The sequence below is a fragment of the Dromiciops gliroides genome, chromosome 5 (assembly GCF_019393635.1).
Source record: "Dromiciops gliroides isolate mDroGli1 chromosome 5, mDroGli1.pri, whole genome shotgun sequence".
In the NCBI taxonomy this organism is placed as follows: domain Eukaryota; kingdom Metazoa; phylum Chordata; class Mammalia; order Microbiotheria; family Microbiotheriidae; genus Dromiciops; species Dromiciops gliroides.
In genome coordinates, this window is record NC_057865.1 from 164,881,785 (window position 1) to 164,902,171 (window position 20,387).

Consider the following 20,387-nt stretch of genomic DNA (forward strand, 5'->3'; position numbering starts at 1 on the left):
ATATTTAGATGGGACAGATAACAAACTCATGTTTATGTGGCATTTCAGTGTTTAAAAAATATTTCAGAACAATCCTATGAGGCTAAATATCATTATCTCCATTTCACAGACAAGGGAAACTTAGGTAAAGTGACTTCCCCATTGTCATACAGATATTAAATGTTATAAACAGGATTCAAACTCAAGGTCTCCTACCTCTAAATCCATCATTCTTTCCTCTAACCAAGATGCATACTACCCTCCTCACCCAATACACACTTTGGGATTAAAAGTAAAACAACTCATTCATGTGCAAGATTATAAAGACCCTAGCCATCCTACCCTGTGAGCAGGAATAAATGAAGGGATGGGAAGAGAGGCAAATGTTATGTCATATTAAAAAGGCAGTCTTTTTAGAAATCAAAGAATTCATTGGTCTAGATACCAGGTGACATGAATTCTACTCCAATTTCTACCAAAGACTTAGTGATTGAAAGCGAGGTGTTTCACCTTTTTATCCTTTCTCCTTTTGTCTAGGGAACACGAAATACTTAGTCCTCTCTCTTTTACATATCAGCTGGTCTTTAAGGCAATACTAAATATCATTATGGTTTTTAATTAATTTTTATTCTTATGTTGAATCACATTTAAACTCAAAATTCTTCAAGAATTAGCAGTATAAATGGATAGAAAAATTACATTTCAGCCCACCCATATTTAACTCTCAGAGGATGAAGTCAAGATAATTAAACAGTTTATTACTATAATGCTTTTTGGATATATTTTAAAGTAACGAGGCTTTATTCTACCTACTTGTCAATGGGGTCAGGTGTTATCAACCCAGGTCCATTCTTGATTTCTTTTAGAGTTCCAGTCTCATCTTCTTCCTGTGAAATGAAAAGAATTAAAAATCAAGCAGTCTTAGTAATTAACAGAGATCAAAGATAAATGCTTTATCTTTACAATCAAATGAGGGGAAACTGAGCAGATAAAGCAAGAATTTTAAAGATACTCAATTCAAGGAACCTATGAAAAATTCTTAGCATTTAAAATGTTTAATTCATTCAAATTGAATAGAAGTTATTAACCTTCCCCTTTTTATTCAATATCACAAGGAATTAAGGTCCTTTTTGCAGACTCACTCAGAAGTGAAATGTGTACACGTAGCCTGATAAACAAGAAACTCTTCCAAGTTCCTCTTTCCCCTCTAGCAAATAATGCGCATGCTGCTAATGCTATCTCCTCACACATCCTTTCTGTCTTTCACATTTTGGGAAAAGAGATGGATAGAAGTTACTGTAACCAAAATGGAGGAGACAGACTCTTCACCCTGGAACATTAATAAAGTAATAAGTCTTTGCTAAGATGGTTCTTGTTAGATACATAACAGGGGTTGAATGATCTTTAGGGCACACGGAAGACTAAGACTCTACACTGATGCCAAAATACATTTCCATTACAATACACCCAAAGGAAAAAAATTCTTCCAGAACAGATTAAGATGGCTATAAATTATTTTTATTGCATGAAGTCTTTAAGATTACTATGCAATGTTTCCAATTCACTGAAGTAAGAAAAATATTTTTATCCTAGCTATGAGTGGCAATTCTGGTTATTATTCACCTGTGAAGAAGAGTGCCTTACTAATCAAGAGCCTTCAGAAGAGGGAATTTCATTTGGGAACTTCTGATATAGTACGTGGTTTTTCTGAATTTGTCAATTTATTTGCAGCAAAGCTCTTTAGAAAACCCCACTAGCTTTACTAACCTCCGATAACTTGCAGAAAGGGAGTAGGTACAAAGTTTAACTTTGTTTTCAACTGGAGTTATAAAATCTCTTTAATTTGATGGATATAAATCATTTGCATTAGGGTGATTTAGATGTACTGATTACTGAAAGTCATTTTCAAATCATACTTATGACACCTTATTTGATGACTTCTTAGTTTACATACTAAAGTCAGACCTTAGAGACTCTTTTAATTTGATCATAAAAAAAGAAAATAAACAAGTGTCATCATGCACCAATTTGCTAGACACTATACTGGTATTTTTGGTTGCCACCAAAATTACTGGATTTTCCAAACACAGATTGTTTTTCTTTTTCTTTTTATACATATACCCACATACTTTAGTTCTTTTAGCAAGACAAATATTTTATCTCTTTTCCTTTAAAAGAAATTAACTGGAGGCAGCTAGGTGGCACAGTGGATAAAACACTGGCCCTGGATTTAGGAGGACCTGAGTTCAAATCCAACCTCAGACACTTGAGACTTACTAGCTGTGTGACCCTGGGCAAGTCATTTAACCCTCATTGCCCCCCACAAAAAAAAAAAGATATTAACACTGTGTTAGAAAAGATAGGAAGGGGGCAGCTAGGTGGCGCAGTGGATAAAACACTGGCTCTGGATTCAGAAAGACCTGAGTTCAAATCCCACCTCAGACACTTGAGACTTACTAGCTGTGTGACCCTGGGCAAGTCACTTAACCCTCATTGCCCTGAAAAAACAACAACAACAACAAAAAGGCAATTAAAATACTGTATTAAAAAAAGAAAAGAAAAGATAGGAAAGACAATAATGAATCTATTATGCTCCTGGGGATCTTTTAGACCAAAGCTTCTTAAACTGTGGTCATGTAACTGAATGTGGGGGGGGTCACAAAAAATTTGGCAGTAAATGTTTGATTTGTATAACTATTTTATATACTTATATACCTGGGATAGCAAAAAAATGTCTCAGGCAAAAAGGGGTTGCAAGTGGAAAAAGTTTAAAAAGCCTCTTTTTAGACCCACCATCCAGTCTCATTTAGCCATAATGGAGCAGAGGCTCATACAGAGTTTATCTTCCTTTTTTGCTGCCTAAAATGTTTTCTGATTACTTAAGATATTATGGTGCTAGATGTTCTCCCAAAGAATTTAGAGGAGGAGCAGCTAGGTGGCACAGTGGATAGAGCACTGGCCCTGGATTCAGGAGGACCTGAATTCAAATTCAGCCTCAGACACTTGACACTTACTAGCTGTATGACCCTGGGCAAGTCACTTAACCCTCACTGCCCCCTCCCCCAAATATGTAGAGGAAAAAAATGTGTCAGACATTAAGTATCTGTTAGTATATTTAACTGGGACACCATGTAGATCCTAGTTTGATAGAACTAGATAAAGATCATCTATTAAACATCTGATGCCATTCTGCTGGCTCAGACTTAGGACCAAATCATAATAGTTCTTAATGTAATGTATTCCTTTTCATTCAATTATAGGATGTTTATTTGCCCAGAATTTAAAAACAAACCAACTCTTTTTTTGAAAGGTAACCAATATCTCATCTTAAGTATTTTAGAGTAGTTTTTTAAAAAGGGAATGAAATCCCCACATCAAGTGGGTTGTTCTTAAATTTCTCATGCCACCAGAAAAGAAAATCATTTATCTTCCCTGCATCAGAAAGAAAAAATGATAAAAGATAGTTTCCCCATCTTTAACTGGCAGTATTTTATAATTTACAGCTAGGTGGTGCAGTGGATAAAGCACTGACCTTGGATTCAGGAGTACCGGAGTTCAAACCTGGCCTCATACATGTGACAGTAACTAGCTGTGTGACCCTGGGCAAGTCACTTAACCCTCATGGCCCCACAAAACAAACAAACAAAAACTTACAGCCATTCTAATTTCAACAAATGAGTCTTCAGAGGAGCCTGTGTTCAGCTTGAGCTGTAATTCTGACACAATGCCGAGTAGATCTGCCTTCTCAGCTTGAAGACGAGTCACTTGTGTCTTTAGTTGCTCCATTTCTTGGTCTGTCACTGTCCTGGTAATCTTGGAGTCACCAGTGATATCCTGAAAATGTCAAGTCATGCTAAGCAAATAAGCAAATAGAACAAAAACAAGCCACCAAATTTGATGCATTCCAAGTGATAAACCCAATTCACAGGCCATCCCTCTCTCCAGCTAGAAACCTTGACTTTCATTTGACATTTAGAAAAGTACTATATGATAGTCATTTCCACATAAGCACTTTATTGCTTCCAAATATAGGAAGATAAAAACCATGTTGTGTTCAAAAAGAGAAGGCTGACAGTCTAGAATGGCGGAAAAGAAAGACTGCTGTATCTAGATTCAGGGGAAATAGGTTCAAATCCTAGCTCTGTCACTACTTTTGTGACCATGGGCAATTCATTTAACCTCTCTGGGTCTCAGTTTTCTTATTTGTAAAGTGAGTATGTTGGGCTTAATGACCCAAAGGTCCCTTTTTAGCTTGAAATCTATGACCCTGGAAATCAACTGAATAGAAGCTGTGTTAGAAATCTGACCTATGGAATATTCCTGAATTTCAATTCAGATTTTAATTCCAAACTAAATTATCTATTAAGTACCTACTATGTACAAGGTACTGTATCATTAGCTATACAAAGATGAAAACTGATACCATCTTTGTCTTCAAAAAACTTATACTCTAATCGACCTAGTTCCAGAAAACAAAGGTAGAAGCTGTCATCATATAAGCACTAATTCATCACATTGAGAAGACCATACAATCAGAATGGGCCATAGTTTACCATGTCAGTTATCTTCCCATCCCCAAAATCAATCATTGATATTCCTGTTTAGATAACATGCAAGATTATTTGACAATCAGTTTAAAAACAAACAAACAAAGATATCTCAACTCAACCAAAGCAGACCTTTACATGCCAAGATGCAGCACCAAGGATATCTAAGGATATGTACATGTTGGCTGTTTCAAAACTTTGTAGTTGTCTGGTCCATTATGTATTGATTTAATATTTTTTTTGTATATTTATGTTTTGTACAAGTGTTTTCATCTTGGAATTTAAGTTCTCAAAAGGCAAATTCTTTGTAAATTTTGAAGTTCTATATAAACATAATTATATGGAACAATTTTATATAACCCCTTTTGCACATTGCTTAACCTAGACTAGGGAATGTGTAATTGGGAATGAAAATGCTTTCTGATAATTTTAATGTTATTCAATGAAATTTCCCAGGCAATCAAAAACCTCAAGTTACTAAGGGCCTGAAAGCTTTAACTGAGGAAGAAGGCTGAAACAAAGAACAGACAGGTGGGGAGGATGGCCTAGCTAATTAATACTTTAAGGGGAGCTACTTTATGAAAGGGAAATTTAGGCCAAAGCATGGAGAAAATGGAGCTGGAAGGCAAGGTATGGAGGAAGAAAAAGATGACAAAGTAGAAACAAAGATGAAACTAGCAGTTACTCTCCCAAGGAAACTACCACCTCACTACTGAGTCCTCCTTGCAGCTCATTTCAGTCGGCTTCCTGTTTTGGAAGAAGCCATCCAGGCCCTACCTTCTGATCTCAATATCTATCAGTTCAGAGACTGTCTAGAAACTTGTGGGCAACTGCCCAAACAGACTAACTGTTTCTGGAATCTTCCCTCTCAGACTACAATGTGATTGGCTCACAGAAAGCTAATGCCAACTGTCAGCTCCCTTAAGGCTAAAGGGGAAGAGATAAAACATTTTCTTTTTCGAAAACAATATACTACTGTATTGTTCATATTTTCCAGGTGAAACTGCCATTTCATCTTAACCTTCCACAAATTTAGCTAATGATAAACTCCAAAGGAGCAAGTTAATGTCCTTTGAAATGTAAGGGTTGACTTATCAGATGCAGCAAATGTGATCTGCTGAAACACTGACAGGTCTGCTTCTAAGAGATACTACACATGGACTCTTTTTTAGTCTGTGGGCAAGCCATTTATCCATTACTTTTTCAACAAGATGCCAGTTCTGCCTCTAACTGCCTGTGTGATCTCTGAGCAGGTCAGGTAACCTCTCTGGACCCTGCTTACCTCTATAAAATGAGGTGCTGGCCTCAGTAACTTCTAAGGTCCTTTCCAGCACTAAGTGTATGATCTTGTGATCATTGCTATCATGTATAACACTTAACCTTCCATCCTTTATACTGTTCTCTCAACATTCCCTTTTCTTAATTCACTCTCATTCATTCCTTTGCTGCTGCTTCTCAATCTGTCCAAAAATTAGTAGTTAATCTAATTCATGGTAAAAATATGAACATAAGCATGAACTTACTTGACCCACTTAACTGGTGCTTTACCCCAACATAGTGCTTTAATCTCTATTGGGAGAAATAATCTTTCTGTTTTCTGAAAAATAGTTATCAATATTCTTTTCAATGTTTACAGAACTCTGTTTAAAAATTCTTATTCTAGATTTTGGGAAAAACCTCAGAAAGGAGAATAATCACAGGATCATACACTTAAGTCAATAAAATCCCACTCATGGTTCTTTGAAATAAGGGCAAGAACCTCAGAAGTGAAATTCATTTTAATCCCCAACTTAATGGTGTCATAGTGAGGTACTGTTTTATAATCCTGAGGATGCCCTGTGCCCAATAATTAATATATACATTGCTACAAGCTTGGACAAGAGATTTTTTCCTTCAGTTTTTTTGGGCTATTTAGCTTTTGGGGCTAAGATTAGCTTAATAAGGTTAATTCATGGATGTTAAATGACATCCCAAAAAAGTTTTCAAACCATTTTTTGAAAACTAAGAAAACAACCTTCAAGTTTTGGATTACGTAGATAGGAACAATCTGAATGAACAAAACAAAACTAATTTCTAAAAATGCTGTCATGTGACTTTCAAGGATATGCTTCTATTGCCAAAGAGAAGGAATCCTAAACATTCTGATTAAATAGAAAAATGTTATTTTTTTGTTCGTTCATTTTTGAGAAACTAGGTCTTCCCTAGGATGTATAATGGCCACTCATAGCCCCAATCCCAACTGCTGATCTGCAGGAAGCTTTGACCAGCTCCATTTCTGACCTGTGCTGTTTCACCCTTCCTTGGACATGCTGGACTCTGTGAGGATGGATGCCTGTTGGGATCTGCTTTACGCAGCTCAGAACTCTATACCTCAAGCCATGGATTAGTCTCCTGGAGAGCCTGCAAGGACCAAAGGCCTGGAGACCTGGCCATTAAGCCTGGGCTTGTTATTTGTAAATAATACTCACTTATTTACAAGTCTTTAACAACATTCCCTAAAAGAAGTTAAATATGTTCCCCATTATCTTGTTTATGCCATACATTTTCTCAAGAAAACTTTTCTGCTTAAATAATATAAAAGTTAACGCCAGCAAAACCAGAATGATCAAAGATTTTAGTCCATAAGAGTACAGATCAGCTTCTGTTCAGTGGGAAAAAAAAAATCAATATATTTTGCTCACCTCAAAAGGCCTTTCCTTTTTCCCTTTAAGGTTTTCAATTTCTGTTCTCAGATTTTCATTTTCATTACTCAAAGATAACAAGCTCTCCTTGACTTCTCTGAACTTCAACTCGAAACACTGGCGCTCTTCCTTTTGTTTTTCTGTCCAGGCTGAAAGCTCTTCAAACCGTCCCTTCATCGTTTGGTTATTTAGCTTCATGGCCTCTGTATACAGTTCATAATGAGGGTATCAGTTGACCAGAGATATTAATTTGACTAATATATTAATTTGAAGTTACCTAACTAAATTTCTCCATAGATAACTCTGTTACTTGGATATAATAGCTCAACTTTGGCTCAAGTGACAGCAAGATAAAGGCTTAAAGACCTGGTAAAAAAGGGAGGAACAGGCTTTTTTCAGTCTTCAGAACTTCAGGAACACTAAATTATGGAACCCCAATATGAATATGAGATATTCTACAGTAGATTAAGAAATGGTCCTCAGGAGTCCTAGACTGGATCCCTGGACTTTTATATAATAAAGAAAATACAGAGTGGATAGAGCACCAGCCCTGGAGTGAAGAGGACCAGAGTTGAAATCTCACCTCAGACCCTGGGCAAGTCCCTTAACCCCAATTGTCTCAAGAAAGAAAGAAAGGAAGGAAGGAAGGAAGATAAAGAAAATACAGAGCTTTTTTTTTCTTAAAAAGATATTATTTATTATCTTTTAAATGTCTCCTTTAAATGTCTTTTGCTTTAAATTTTTTTTTTAATGTGCTACACATTAAGACTGATTTGGATTTGGGAGTAACTCTCCTTGACAAGCTAAACTAAAGGACAGACATACCTAAGAAATAAGGGAGATAAGGCATGGCTGCTGCCTGTGGGGATACCAGGGGACAGATAACTCTAGAACTCAGGACCACCACCCCTCTATTGTCAGGTGGTGAGTCACTCCATCCCACCTCTCATTCAAGCTTTCCCTACCCCCAAAGGGAACTTTCTATTGTCAGGTGGTCACCCCATCTGTTGAAGAAAGGTGTCTCAGAGAATCATGTCTCTAAGCCACCTCTTCTCCTTTTGACTTCCTTCTTGGTCAATTTCTCTAAGCTGCCAAATAAAAGACCATTTTACTCTAATTGGATTGTGTGCAAGAGTTGTAATTCTTTAAAGAGGAATACCTAAGGACCCAAACTACCTATTTCTCCTTCGACAATACTCTGGATTCTGACCTATGTGGCAAATGCTAAGCAACAGAGAGGGGTCCAGCCTTGTCAAAAGCCAAATTCTACAAATATCTCCCCAGGGAGACAGAAAGAAAGTGAACTATAAGAAAATCCAATTCCTAGGCCTTTACAATGAAATTATAGTTCACAAAGGCACAGGGATACATGAGAAATAAAGATCAATTTTAAAGTCAGTTATCTTACACCTTTTAACTGATGGTTCTCAATAAGGAGTTCCTTCATCTGTTTCAGCATCTCCTCTGGAGTGAATGTATCCAGGTCTGGGTGAGCCAAATTCTGAGGTCCATTTCCAGTGCTTCCCTTGGAACAATCCCCATTTTCAGCTGAGTCACTCAGTGATTGGTGGGACATTGTAGTAGCTCCTGAGAGACAATCACATTAAAAAAAATACAAGGTTCTTCTTCCTATATTTAAGGGCTAGATTCTAAAACTCACCAAGACAGAAAAATCTCAGTATTTATTCCCAACATAAAATGCTTTAGAGGGTAGTTTTTTTCTTTCAAAATTCTTTTTTCCAAGGCATTTTCAGCCCTTCTGAGTTCAAATCCAGCTTAAGACACTTGACACTTACTAGCTGTGTGACCCTGGGCAAGTCACTCAACCCTCATTGCCCCGCCAAAAAAAAAAACAACCCAAAATAGTATTTCTAGAATTAATTTACACTTGTCATGGCAATCAATTTACCGAGGAAATACTTTATATAATTTGATCAAATAATCAGTTGGAAAAACAAACTGTTTAGAAGAACAAAATACATATGGAAGAATAAAAAACAATGAAATTCAAATTGGCTTAAAATACAAATCTAGGGGCAGCTAGGTGGCACAGTGGATAAAGTACCATCCCTGGATTCAGGAGGACCTGAGTTCAAATCGGGCCTCACACACTTGACACTTACTAGCTGTGTGACCCTGGGCAAGTCACTTAACCCTCACTGCCCTGCAAAAAACCCAAAAAACCCCCACCCCACAATCTAAAAAGAATGAAAATCATTATGAAAATTAACTCATACTATTGATTTCAAAATTTAGATACAATGGCATCAAAAGAAACCCTTATGTAACATTTGAACTGACTTTTCTTTTTTAATGCTTAGCAAAAAGAATACTTCTAGAATTAATTTACACTTGCCATGGCAACCAATTTTCTAGGGAAATGCTTTATAGAATTTGATCAAATAATCAATTGGAAAAAAAATCAATTTAGAATATGGGAGCACAATACTCCCAGAATTAATATTGTATTATGAAATCAAAACCATCTTGCATTGGTTCAAAATTGGAGAGATAGATGAATAGAACAAAATATACAAGGAAGAATAAGAGACCATGAAATTCAATGGTCTACATGTGCTGGTACTGGTTTTACGTGGGAGCAATGTATCCAAGAGTCCTTCTCTCCGATTTTTTATGGCATTTGGAGTTGTTAGCAATACTTGGAAAGGACCTTCTCAAGCTGGCTGGGTCCCACTAGTCCAATGAAAATGTTTAATATATACACTATCTCCTGGTTTCAAATCATGTAAGAAGTCCAAGGGGCCAGCCTGTACTGCTGCCCCTGCCTCATGGAGTTCACGTAGCCTGGCTTGTAATTCCTGTACATAGGAAGCAACAATGGTATCTCCTCCCACCAATGATGTATATACTGGGAGAAAAGGTTTTGCTTGGATAGGGGGATGGCCAAAAAGCATCTCGAAAGGTGATCCTGCTGTGCAAAAAGCAGTGTCAAGGGTAGAACTTCAGGCCACTTCAAATGAGTTTCAGTGCACAATTTGCCAACCATGCTCTTAAGCTCTTTATTCATACATTCGACCTGGCCTGAACTTTGTGGGTGGTACGGTGTATGGAATTTTGGAGTTACTCCCAAGAAAGAGTAGATTTGGGATAGAACAGAATCAGGAAAGGGAGGAACAATCTCTTTAAGGAGGGTTTTGGCAACAAAGGCAGATTGGGAAATGCCTCTACCCATCAAGTGAGTTGATCAACTATAACAAGACAAAACTTATAACGTCCCACCTTAGGCATTGTGATATAATCAATTTGTAGATGCTCAAAAGGTGTATATGCTAAAGGATGTCTTCCATAAGTTTTAGCCCTGAAGGCATGCTGATTATAAGTCTGACAGATAGAACAAGAGGCACAAACCCTAGAGGCCACAATTAGTAACTCCAGTGAATCCCAGGATCTGGAAAAGGAAAGTCTTCAGATTCTACTGTCCTTTCCCCTCCCCTGTACCATCAGTCCTCTATATCTCTCTGATCTGTACCCCTTTGAGAGGGTCTGTAACTGTTCTCATTTTGCTCCTCTATATATCTCTGAAAAGGCCTATAACTGTTTTGACTCCGCCTCTTTGTATCCCCCTGAAAAGATCTATATCTATTTCAATTCTGTCTCTCTGTACCTCCCTGAGAGAAATTATATCTGTTTTGGTTCTGTTCTCTTTGCAAGTTCCTACAGTACCACATTATGTGCCCCTCTGGTCATGTTTGTTTCTGCTATACATTTTCCCTTATCCCAATCCATCCTGGGGAATCTCACTCATTCTAATCTCCTCCATGACCTTCCATACCACATAACAAAGCCCGCAAAACTAAGAATAAGAATAAAAAATATTGATTAAATTCAAACTGACCAAGCATCAACTTGACCTTTTCCCCTGCTTGTCTGATTAGCCAACTCAATCCAAGCCCGACCTTAATTGCAAGGCCTCTCAGACTGAAATAATCCAACTCAATCTAAACCTGAGATTGAATGCAAGGCCTCTCAGAGAATGAAATTTCAAATGACACAACTCCTATTCCCTCTCCCTCTATTTCCTCCATGCCAATCAACCAAATAAATAAGGAAATAAATGATTCACCTGTAGAGGAGACAGAGAAGATCAAAATTTTTCCCCTTCAAGAGATCTTCACCCATGGTCAAAAAGGTGCTATACGAAAGCTCAGACAATACACACCTTTTGTGCCCAAAGATTTGATTTCATGGAAACAAAATATTCCTAAATTTGGTGAGGATCCCACAGCAGTTATCAGCCAGTTTAGGGCAATTTTTAGAGCATATCAGCCCACTTGGAATGATGTTACTGATATCATAGAAACAATATTATCCCCAGGGGAAAGAGCTGATATAATAGTTGCTGCAAACTCCTTAGAAACATCAGGAAAAGTTGCTATTGGATGGCCTTTAGAAGACCCTGACTGGGTCCCCAACATCCCTGAGCATTTTGATAAGTTGCAGGAAGCAAAAGAAACTTTGTTGAAGGCAATGGAATCCTGTGCTAGAAAGACTGATAACTGGCAAAAATTTTTAGATACAGTTCAAGAACCTAATGAAAGACCTAATAGATTCTATGACAGACTGTGTAAACATGCCAGGCAATATGCTAGACTAGATGTATTAGATTGTGTGTGTGTGTGTGTGTGTGTGTATACATATTATATATATATATATATATATATATATATATATATAAAAGAAATGAGGGTTAAGTGACTTGCCCAGGGTCACACAGCTAGTAAGCGTCAAGTGTCGGAGGCTGGATTTGAATTCAGGTCCTCAGGGCTGGTGCTTTATCCAGTGCGCCACCTAGCTGCCCTACTATCTACTTTTTCAGCTGCATCTTAACTATTTCCATGTCCTCCCCCTTCAGTGTCAACAGGAGGAATGGATTCAAGGCATTCAGGAACAGTGGCCTCAGGAGAATGTTTTAATATTCATGAAAGCTGAGCAAACAACCTCTAAAGCAGAAGAGTAGGAAAAGTACTGGAGTGATATGATGAAAACAAATGGAAGTCTAGTTCTGAGACTGCAGGAACAAGGAAAGAGAAAGAGAAAAAGAAAGAGAGGTTGATTGATTGATTTTTCTAAGACTTCTTCCTTGGAGGCTGGGTGGGCTTACTGACCAAAACAATCCCCACTACTACCCCTGAAAAAAATGGAAAAAATCCTTCCCCTCACTTGCTCGATCATCAGTACATGATCCTGCTGGGTACATCTAGGTTAAAGCTTAAATTCTTTTTTTTTCTTCTTTTTTTGCAGGGCAGTGAGGGTTAAGTGACTTGCCCAGGGTCACACAGCCCCCTTGGGGGCAGCTAGGTGGTGCAGTGGATAAAACAACAGCCCTGGATTCAGGAGGACCTGAGTTCAAATCCGACCTCAGACACTTGGCACTTACTAGCTGTGTGACCCTGGGCAAGTCACTTAGCCCTCACTGCCCCACAAAAAAAAAAAAAAAAAGACAATCAAAAGTCTGTGCTAGGGGCAGCTAGATGGCGCAGTGGATAGAGCACCGGCCCTGGATTCAGGAGTACATGAGTTCAAATCTGGCCTCAAACACTTAACACTTACTAGCTGTGTGACCCTAGGCAAGTCACTTAACCCCAATTGCCTTACTAAAAAAACAAAAAACAAAAAAAAAACCCAAAACAAAAGTCTGTGCTTTCATCTTTTCCAGGCTGCTCAGGTTTAGTCTAGAATTTAAGAAAAGGTAAAGTAGTTGTATTTAGGGACACAACTGGGGAACCAATCTGGGATCTTAGCTCTACCACTGGCTAATTTCCTTTGACCATGGGGCCTCAGCTGCCTCATCTATAAAAGAGGGTGGACTAAACAAATGCTCATTTTTAGCACTAAAGTTCTATGATTTCTGACTTACCCTAAGATAAGTTATGTTTATAGTGCTTTCATGTCTGCAAAACGTTTCACATACATTATCTCTTCATATACTTGGAAAAACCTTTTGAGGCAAGTGCTACTATTATTTTACTGATGAGGAAACAGGATCACAGGGATTAAGGGACTTTTTTCTGGGGTCACGCAGCTGTCAAGGAGACAGGTGGCTGAAATTGGGTGTTCCTGAATCTAAGTTCAATGTCCTGTCTGCTGTGATTCACTACAGTTCCCTTGCCATTTGCTGTATTTCCCTAATAGGAACACAGTAACCTTCTTCTTAATGGAACTCAAGGAATAGGGTTCCTTGGGCTTCTGACAGAGCTTATAGACCCTTCTCAAAAGAATGTTTTTCAAATGCATAAAATAAAATACAGAGGATTACAAAGAAAACACTTATAAGATGCAGCTATTAAAATATTTAAACAAGTTCATGGACCCCTAGATCCATTTCCTCAATTTAAAGACAAGGAAGAGACAGTGATTTACAAACTACATTTCAAAAAATTTCAATATACTTAGCACCAACACTACACTGATAAAACAAAGTCTTATAGGTTTTTGCAGTCGTTCAAGAATCATTCGGCTAGGTGGCGCAGTGGATAAAGCACCGGCCCTGGATTCAGGAGTTCCTGAGTTCAAATCTGGCCTCAGACACTTGATACCTACTGGCTGTGTGACCCTGGGCAAGTCACTTAACCCCCATTGCCCCCCCCAAAAAAGAATTATTACAAGCACCTACTATCAATCTCTAGCAATATGGTAGTGTTGGTTAGTAGAATAGTAGCTGATAGAGAACTTAAAATATGAATACTTGAAAAGTGTCTCAAGGACTGCTTTTATTTGGGCAACTGATAGAGGATAAATCCTTATATTTTATTTTATTTTATTGTTTGTGGGGCAATGAGGGTTAAGTGACTTGCCCAGGGTCACACAGCTAGTGTCAAGTGTCTGAGGCCAGATTTGAACTCAGGTCCTCCTGAATCCAGGGCTAGTGCCTTATCTACTATGACACCTAGCTGTCCTAAATCCTTACATTTTAAAAGCTTACAGACATAAAGAGTACTGATTCATCTATAGGTCTAATAGCAACGGTTAATCTTTACACATTTTTTTTTTTAGTGAGGCAATTGGGGTTAAGTGACTTGCCCAGGGTCACACAGCTGGTAAATGTTAAGTGTCTGAGGCCGGATTTGAACTCAGGTAGGTACTCCTGACTCCAGGGCCGGTGCTCTATCCACTGTGCCACGTAGCTGCCCCTTTACACACTGGTTTAAGGCTTATAAAGTTCTTTTCTTTACAACCCTTTGAGGTAGGTAGTGAAAGATTATTATCCCTATGTTATAGATGAGGAAACTGAGGCATAGAGAGAAGTGACTTGCCTGAGGTCACAGAGATGTCAGTGTCTATAACTGAACCCAGGTCCCTTACCTTCAAGTTCACACAACACTTTCTCCACTACAACAGGATAGTGCCCTAACTTTGTTACTAATTCAACTTTAACTTAACATTCTTCAGCAAAAGTGGCATTTAAAGGTTAATTTATTCAAGTACATATATTTTTTTAAGATTTTACCAATGTGGGGTCAATTAGAGCTACATGGTGGGAATAACTGCTAGAGATATTCAAACAAAACATTTAAAGTTTTTAAAATTCACTTAATCCAAAACTACCTTCTAATGGGACTCGGAGAAATTGTCATCTAGCCTGCTAGTGATAATGAGCTCACCACGTCTTGAAGCACATACTGGCTTCACTGCTGGACAGTTCTCTACTCAGCAAGATCTTCACATTGAGATAAAATCTAACTCTTTGTTATTTATACATACTATTTCTATTTCCTCTAAAACATAAGTGTTAAATACTTGGAGCTGCATAGGGCTACAACACTCCCGGGTGCCTGTGAAACGGATTAAAATGTAATTAGCAAATATTTAACAAAATAAATTAAAATACAATAAAAGATAATGCTAAATTTTAAAACTAAGTCATTCTAATAAAAATTTAAAAATTACTAAGTCCATGACCAAAAAACATCTTTGGGTCCTTTTTTTTTTTTTTTTTGGTGAGGCAACTGGTTTTAAGTGCCAAGGGTCACACAGCTGGTAAATGTTAAATGTCTGAGGCTGGATTTGAACTCAGGTCCTCCTGACTCCAGGATTGGTGCTCTATCCACTGCACTGCCTAGCTGCCCCTTCTAGTCAGTTATCTTACAAAAGGTTGGACCTGGGTCACAAGGAGAACAGCATTAAAGAATACAGTAGGTAACTTTAACAAATGTTTGTTAAATTTACATGAATCCATCACCACCACAAGGGAAATCAGGAAGTCAAGCAGCTTTATCTTCATTTAGGAGGGGAATCATTCACTTTTAATTTAATATCATTTTGGTATAAATCTGTGACTTTATCTCAGTAGAGAACCCTAATATGTGGAAACTCCTTCTGCTGCAAATCCTTATTTGTAACTTATCAGTCTTCCAGAGGGGCCTGAACATTTCAGTGTCTTGACTATGGCCATACAGAAAGCCTATCTGAGGTTGGACTTGAACCCAGCCTTTCTGCCTCTAAGGCCAGTCCCCTAATCTATTTTGACCCAGCCTCTTGTTTTTCCTCTGGTGGGTAAAATGAATGGCTAAACAATATACTGAAGCATCAGGATAGGGAGAAGGCTTGAAATAGAATTTTATTGATATAAGGAACCTCCTAGATGGAAAACTTCCTCTGCCAATGGAAGTCAGCACCCTCTCTTATTACTTAGTCTGACAGAGTTGTCTGGACCAGTGGTGTTAAACTCTACTGGAAATAGGCTCGTTATTTATGTTCTATTGTGTTTTTATTTAATTTTTAAATTTCCCAATTACATTTTATCGGGAGTTTGTAGGCTACTTCTGGTCCAGAGCACTGAGAGGTTGACTTACCAAGGACTTTAACTAAGATCTTCCCCATAGTGCCAGGTTATTTCTTCAGTAATCCATGCAGAAGCTTAATTAGAATTTTGTCAGTTACTTTCGGATTCTTAAAAGAATTTCCTAAGCATTTTCTACTACTTGTCAAGCACTGTGTCAGATCATACAAAGACAACAATGAAACAGACCTGCTCAAGGAGTCTACATTCTGTTGGGGAGGAAGGAAAGAGATAGACAACTGAATAAAAATATATACCTAGTAAAACATTTATGGGAGGAGTAGCACCTACAAGGTAACAGGTCTGATGTAAAAGGTTGCCCTGGAGCTGAGAATTCAAGAGAGCTAGAGATCATAAAAGGTTGAGGTCAGATAGAGTATGCCGGGCATAAAAGAACAAGAGTATGGAGGGAGGGGATGGAATACCCTATGTAAAAATGAGCAGCTCCGTTTGACTGGGATGCAATTCTCCTAAGGTAATATGCAACAAGAATGGAAAAGCAGGCTGGAACCTGATTGGGAAATAAAAGGAGTTTTTAAGTTTTATTCTAGAGCCAGGAGGGAACCCCTGAAGATCTCTGGGCAGAGCAGCCACACTGTTACAGCTGTGTTTTGGGACTATCACTTGGGTAGAAGATGGGTTGGAATGGAGTGAGCTGGAAGCAGGGACCCCAATTAAGAGGCTATTATTAAAGAGTAGTCAGGACTATCATTATCAGCTTTTTTTCTGGCTACTATGTTGTAATTATTCCCAGAATTTTTTTAAAAGTCAAATACACACACACACATATGTATATATATAATTTCCACTGGGATGTGAGGAGTAATTCATACTATAACTTTATTAGGTTCAAAGAACCCATTGGGTGCTTACGCCTATAAGTTTGAAAGGGTTTTTTTGGGGGGGGGAGGAAGGGGAGAGGTAGCTAGTATCCCACTGGTAGAAATACTCTCAATGGGGGAGAGGGGCGTGTATAGGGGCATGATATGTCTTTCAAGGAATAAAGTTGTTATTGCTCCTTTCTCTGTCTCTCTCTCAAAAAAAAATCACTTGGTAATAACGTCTGCAGAGATGCTGTTCCCAGCAAAAAATAAGCTCCTGGAGGACAGAGCACCTAGCACAGTGCACTGAACATCTCCCATAAATCAGCTTCCAGTTCTTGTCTATTCTACCACATCTCTCACATCCATCCCCTTCTCTCTACTCAGCTGGCCTCTACTGTAGTTTAGCCTCTATCACATCCTGGTGGGACAACTGAAACAGCCTTCTCACTTTCTTCCCTGTCTCAATCAAGTCTCTCCTTTTTCCACTCCACTTCTCAACTTTCACACTAACCCCTGCCTCCATGTAATTTCATTGTTCCTTAAAAGATATTGAGACCGTCCTGGACGCCTGGGTGGGTCAAGATGACATCATTCCTGATCACTTGAGCACAAAGCAGCTAGGAAGAGCTCCAGGAGTTCTCTAATGATTGGCTGACCACGGCGGGCAACTTAGACAAGGAAGCAGTGCTCAGCAAATCTTGTGTTAACTGCTGAATGACCTGCAAGTGTTCATTCTATTCCACTACTGAACCTAAACGATCAGGAGACTGGTTTGACTCATACTCAGCCTAGAGTGCCGTGTTCCTTCTCTGATCAGTAGGGAAAAAATGTTCTCTGCTCAAGAAACTTCAGTGACTCCTTATCACCTCTGGAACCAAATAGAAGTTTCTCTGGATCCAACCTACCTTTCCAGGCTTATGTAGATTACTTCCTTTTACAATCTATGATCCAGCCAAATTGGCTTTCTTGCTCTTTCTCACCAAGGTCTTTCCATCTCCCACTTTAAGACTTTTGTACAGGTTGACCCCCATCCTCAGAATGTACTAACTCCTCACTTCTGCCTCAGAATTATTTCTTTCAAATCTCAACTCACATGCCACCCCCAATGATCTCAAATTTAGAGCTAGAGGGAACCTTACAGACTACGTAGTCTAATCCTTTCAGTTTTTCCCCCCAAGCCAAAGAAAATAGGTTTAGTGAGAGAGGGATCCTTAAAATCCTCTCATTTTAAAGATGAGGAAACTGAGGTTTAAGGAGGATTAAGAGATTTACCCAAGATCTCGTGGATAACTGTAAATAACAACCAGGATTCCAACTCCAAATTAACCTGTTTTTCCATTTTAACATGTGTTGTCTTCTACACAAGGCCTTTCTCTAGTTTCACTAAAGTTCTATGGCAGACATTCGTTTCACTGCTATTATCTTTACCCTCCAAATTAACTTGTATTTAACTTGCACATATTTTGCATTTATGTGCAATAGATATCATATATCAGGTGTTCCAAAAGCTTAGTGCAGTTTTAAGCTATTAAAGCTTAATGCTTTATCTTTTGGGATATCTTGTGTGTATATGAAGATACATGAGTACAACTATATGTATGTAATCTATATACCCTCAGAGAGATAGATGGACAGATAGACAAATAGACTGATAGAAGGATAGACAGCTTCTAAATGACATGAGGTATTTATTTTTTTTAAGGGTTCCAGAGGAGCATTGTTTTTTATGTCTGGTAAAAGAGTACATTCTCTCTATATGTATGTGTGTATATGTAGGTATGTATATGTATAAACACATGTATGTAAGCTCTTTCAATTTTTGTCCATAGTATTCCCAGCACATAACAGGGTGCCTAGCACATTAATAAATGCCTGAATTGTTTATTTTCATATTTAATTGGATTCAGTTAGTTGGTGATAAAATTCTTTAAACTTGTGGCCTAAAAAGGAAATTCTTTCATTTTGATTTTACTGAAAGTGGCCTCACCAGAGAAACACCAAAGAATCTTGACAGGACCAACTGAATACCATTATTGTTTTCTGAGCTGCACGGTTTTTTTAAGTTCATTTGTTTATTCAGGCTCATGACAGTAGTGTGGTTCTGACCATCCCACTTAGAACTTTCTAGTACAATCCAAACTGGACAGTGACTTGCAGACAGGCACAGCTTTCAAGTTTTCAATTTCCTCCTCACTCTCAACCCCAGCAGCACTTTACCCTTCAACAGCTTATCACTCCTATTTGATCCCGATGACATTTTTTGTCAGGCAGGTTTTATGCCCCCCAATTTACATACAGCAAGCAGAGAGGACACCAGGAGTTGGTTCTTTGGACTTTAGGTGGCGTGAATGCCCTTCCCACTCCATCCCTCACAGCCCCTCGCTGACAGCCCCCAGGACTTCTTTCCTTAGGTCAGGTGGCTTTGCTTTCCCTCTCCCTTTCTGAGCAGTCAAATCCCATTGCTGGGTCCCTTGTCTGTATCCGAAGATGCTTCCATGGGAAGCATCGTTTCTCGGGTTTGGCCATAGCGTCCCCCGAGAGTGGGCACAACCCTGTGGGGCTGCGCAGGCGGCCACCAGCACCGATCGCGGGCGGGGCCCTGGGCGCCTTGCACGGCCTGGGCCGCCAGGATTAGCCCCTGGCACAGAACGTCCAATCAGTCCCCGACCACAGAGCGCGGGGGCAGGAGCCCCTCTCGCCAGGGACAGTCCGGCTGGGGCGTCTCGGGAACCCCGAGGGTGGCGGACAGGGGCCAGGAGCCTCTGGCACCGGGCGGGGCCTCCCTGGTGGGGAGCCAGCACCTGCCCCGCCCCTTGGCCAGAGGGGCTTTCGCTTTGCTGAATTAAGGGGAATCGGGGCGCAGATATCACGGGGGGGGGCCAGCCCCCCCAGTACAGGGGAGGACACAGACCCCGGGCAGGTGAAATGACAAGGCCAAGGTCACGCCGTAGGAAGCGGCGAAGGAGGGATTTGAACCCTAGACTGTGGACAGCGAGACCTGCGCTCTTTCTTCCCGCAACCCCTAGCCCCCTCACCCGGGTCCTCCGCACCTGCAGCGCCCGGACGCCCCAACCAGGTCCTTCTTTCGGGCGTGGACGGATGGCCCTGCCTCTGTCCTGGCTTACCGACGCTGTCGCGGTCAGTCGTGCCGTTCGGCCGGGTCACGGCTTCCTCGGCTACATCTCAGGAGGCCCAGGGGAGGGAGCCAAGCAGAAACACCGCCTACCGGGTCCCAGGGCAGGGGAAGGCTCGAGGGAAGGACCCGGGAGCCGCGTTTGTAGTGGAGGCCCTGGCCCCGCCCCGAATCGTTCAGGTGACAGCCCGGAGCCCGCCCCCGCCCCGCCCCGCCCGGGGAATTTCCCCGGCTCCTCCCACACTTGCGTCTCCCTTCTCTTCTCCACTCTCCTTTCGGCCTTTTGGTGCTCATTGCCTCCCTGTCAGCGGCGGGGGGCGGTGTCTCCGCGGGAGTATGTGGTACCGCCCTCTCCGGCCCGCCCCGCGCCCCTTCTCTTGCGTCATTTCCCTCTTCTCTTCTCCTACGGCCGAATCCAGATGC

The 20,387-nt window shown here is 40.0% G+C and overlaps 1 protein-coding gene across 4 annotated transcripts in view; it reads right to left on the bottom strand.

Moving 5' to 3' along the window:
* The window catches only part of OPTN (optineurin), a 39,701-nt gene extending 19,587 nt beyond the window's left edge, over positions 1 to 20,114 (bottom strand). For 2 of the 4 annotated variants that reach the window (XM_043966683.1, XM_043966681.1), the window contains exons 1-5: positions 19,957 to 20,096; positions 8,618 to 8,794; positions 7,208 to 7,410; positions 3,634 to 3,813; positions 793 to 866 (exon numbers count right to left, since the gene is read on the bottom strand). In XM_043966683.1, coding sequence (XP_043822618.1) covers positions 793 to 866; positions 3,634 to 3,813; positions 7,208 to 7,410; positions 8,618 to 8,783 — 623 coding nt within the window. In that variant the 5' untranslated portion in view covers positions 8,784 to 8,794; positions 19,957 to 20,096. Of the gene's footprint in view, positions 1 to 792; positions 867 to 3,633; positions 3,814 to 7,207; positions 7,411 to 8,615; positions 8,795 to 19,881 lie in introns of those variants that run through there. The other 2 variants (XM_043966682.1, XM_043966685.1) reach the window with 2 other exon arrangements.
* Between the last annotated feature and the right edge of the window lie 273 nt (positions 20,115 to 20,387).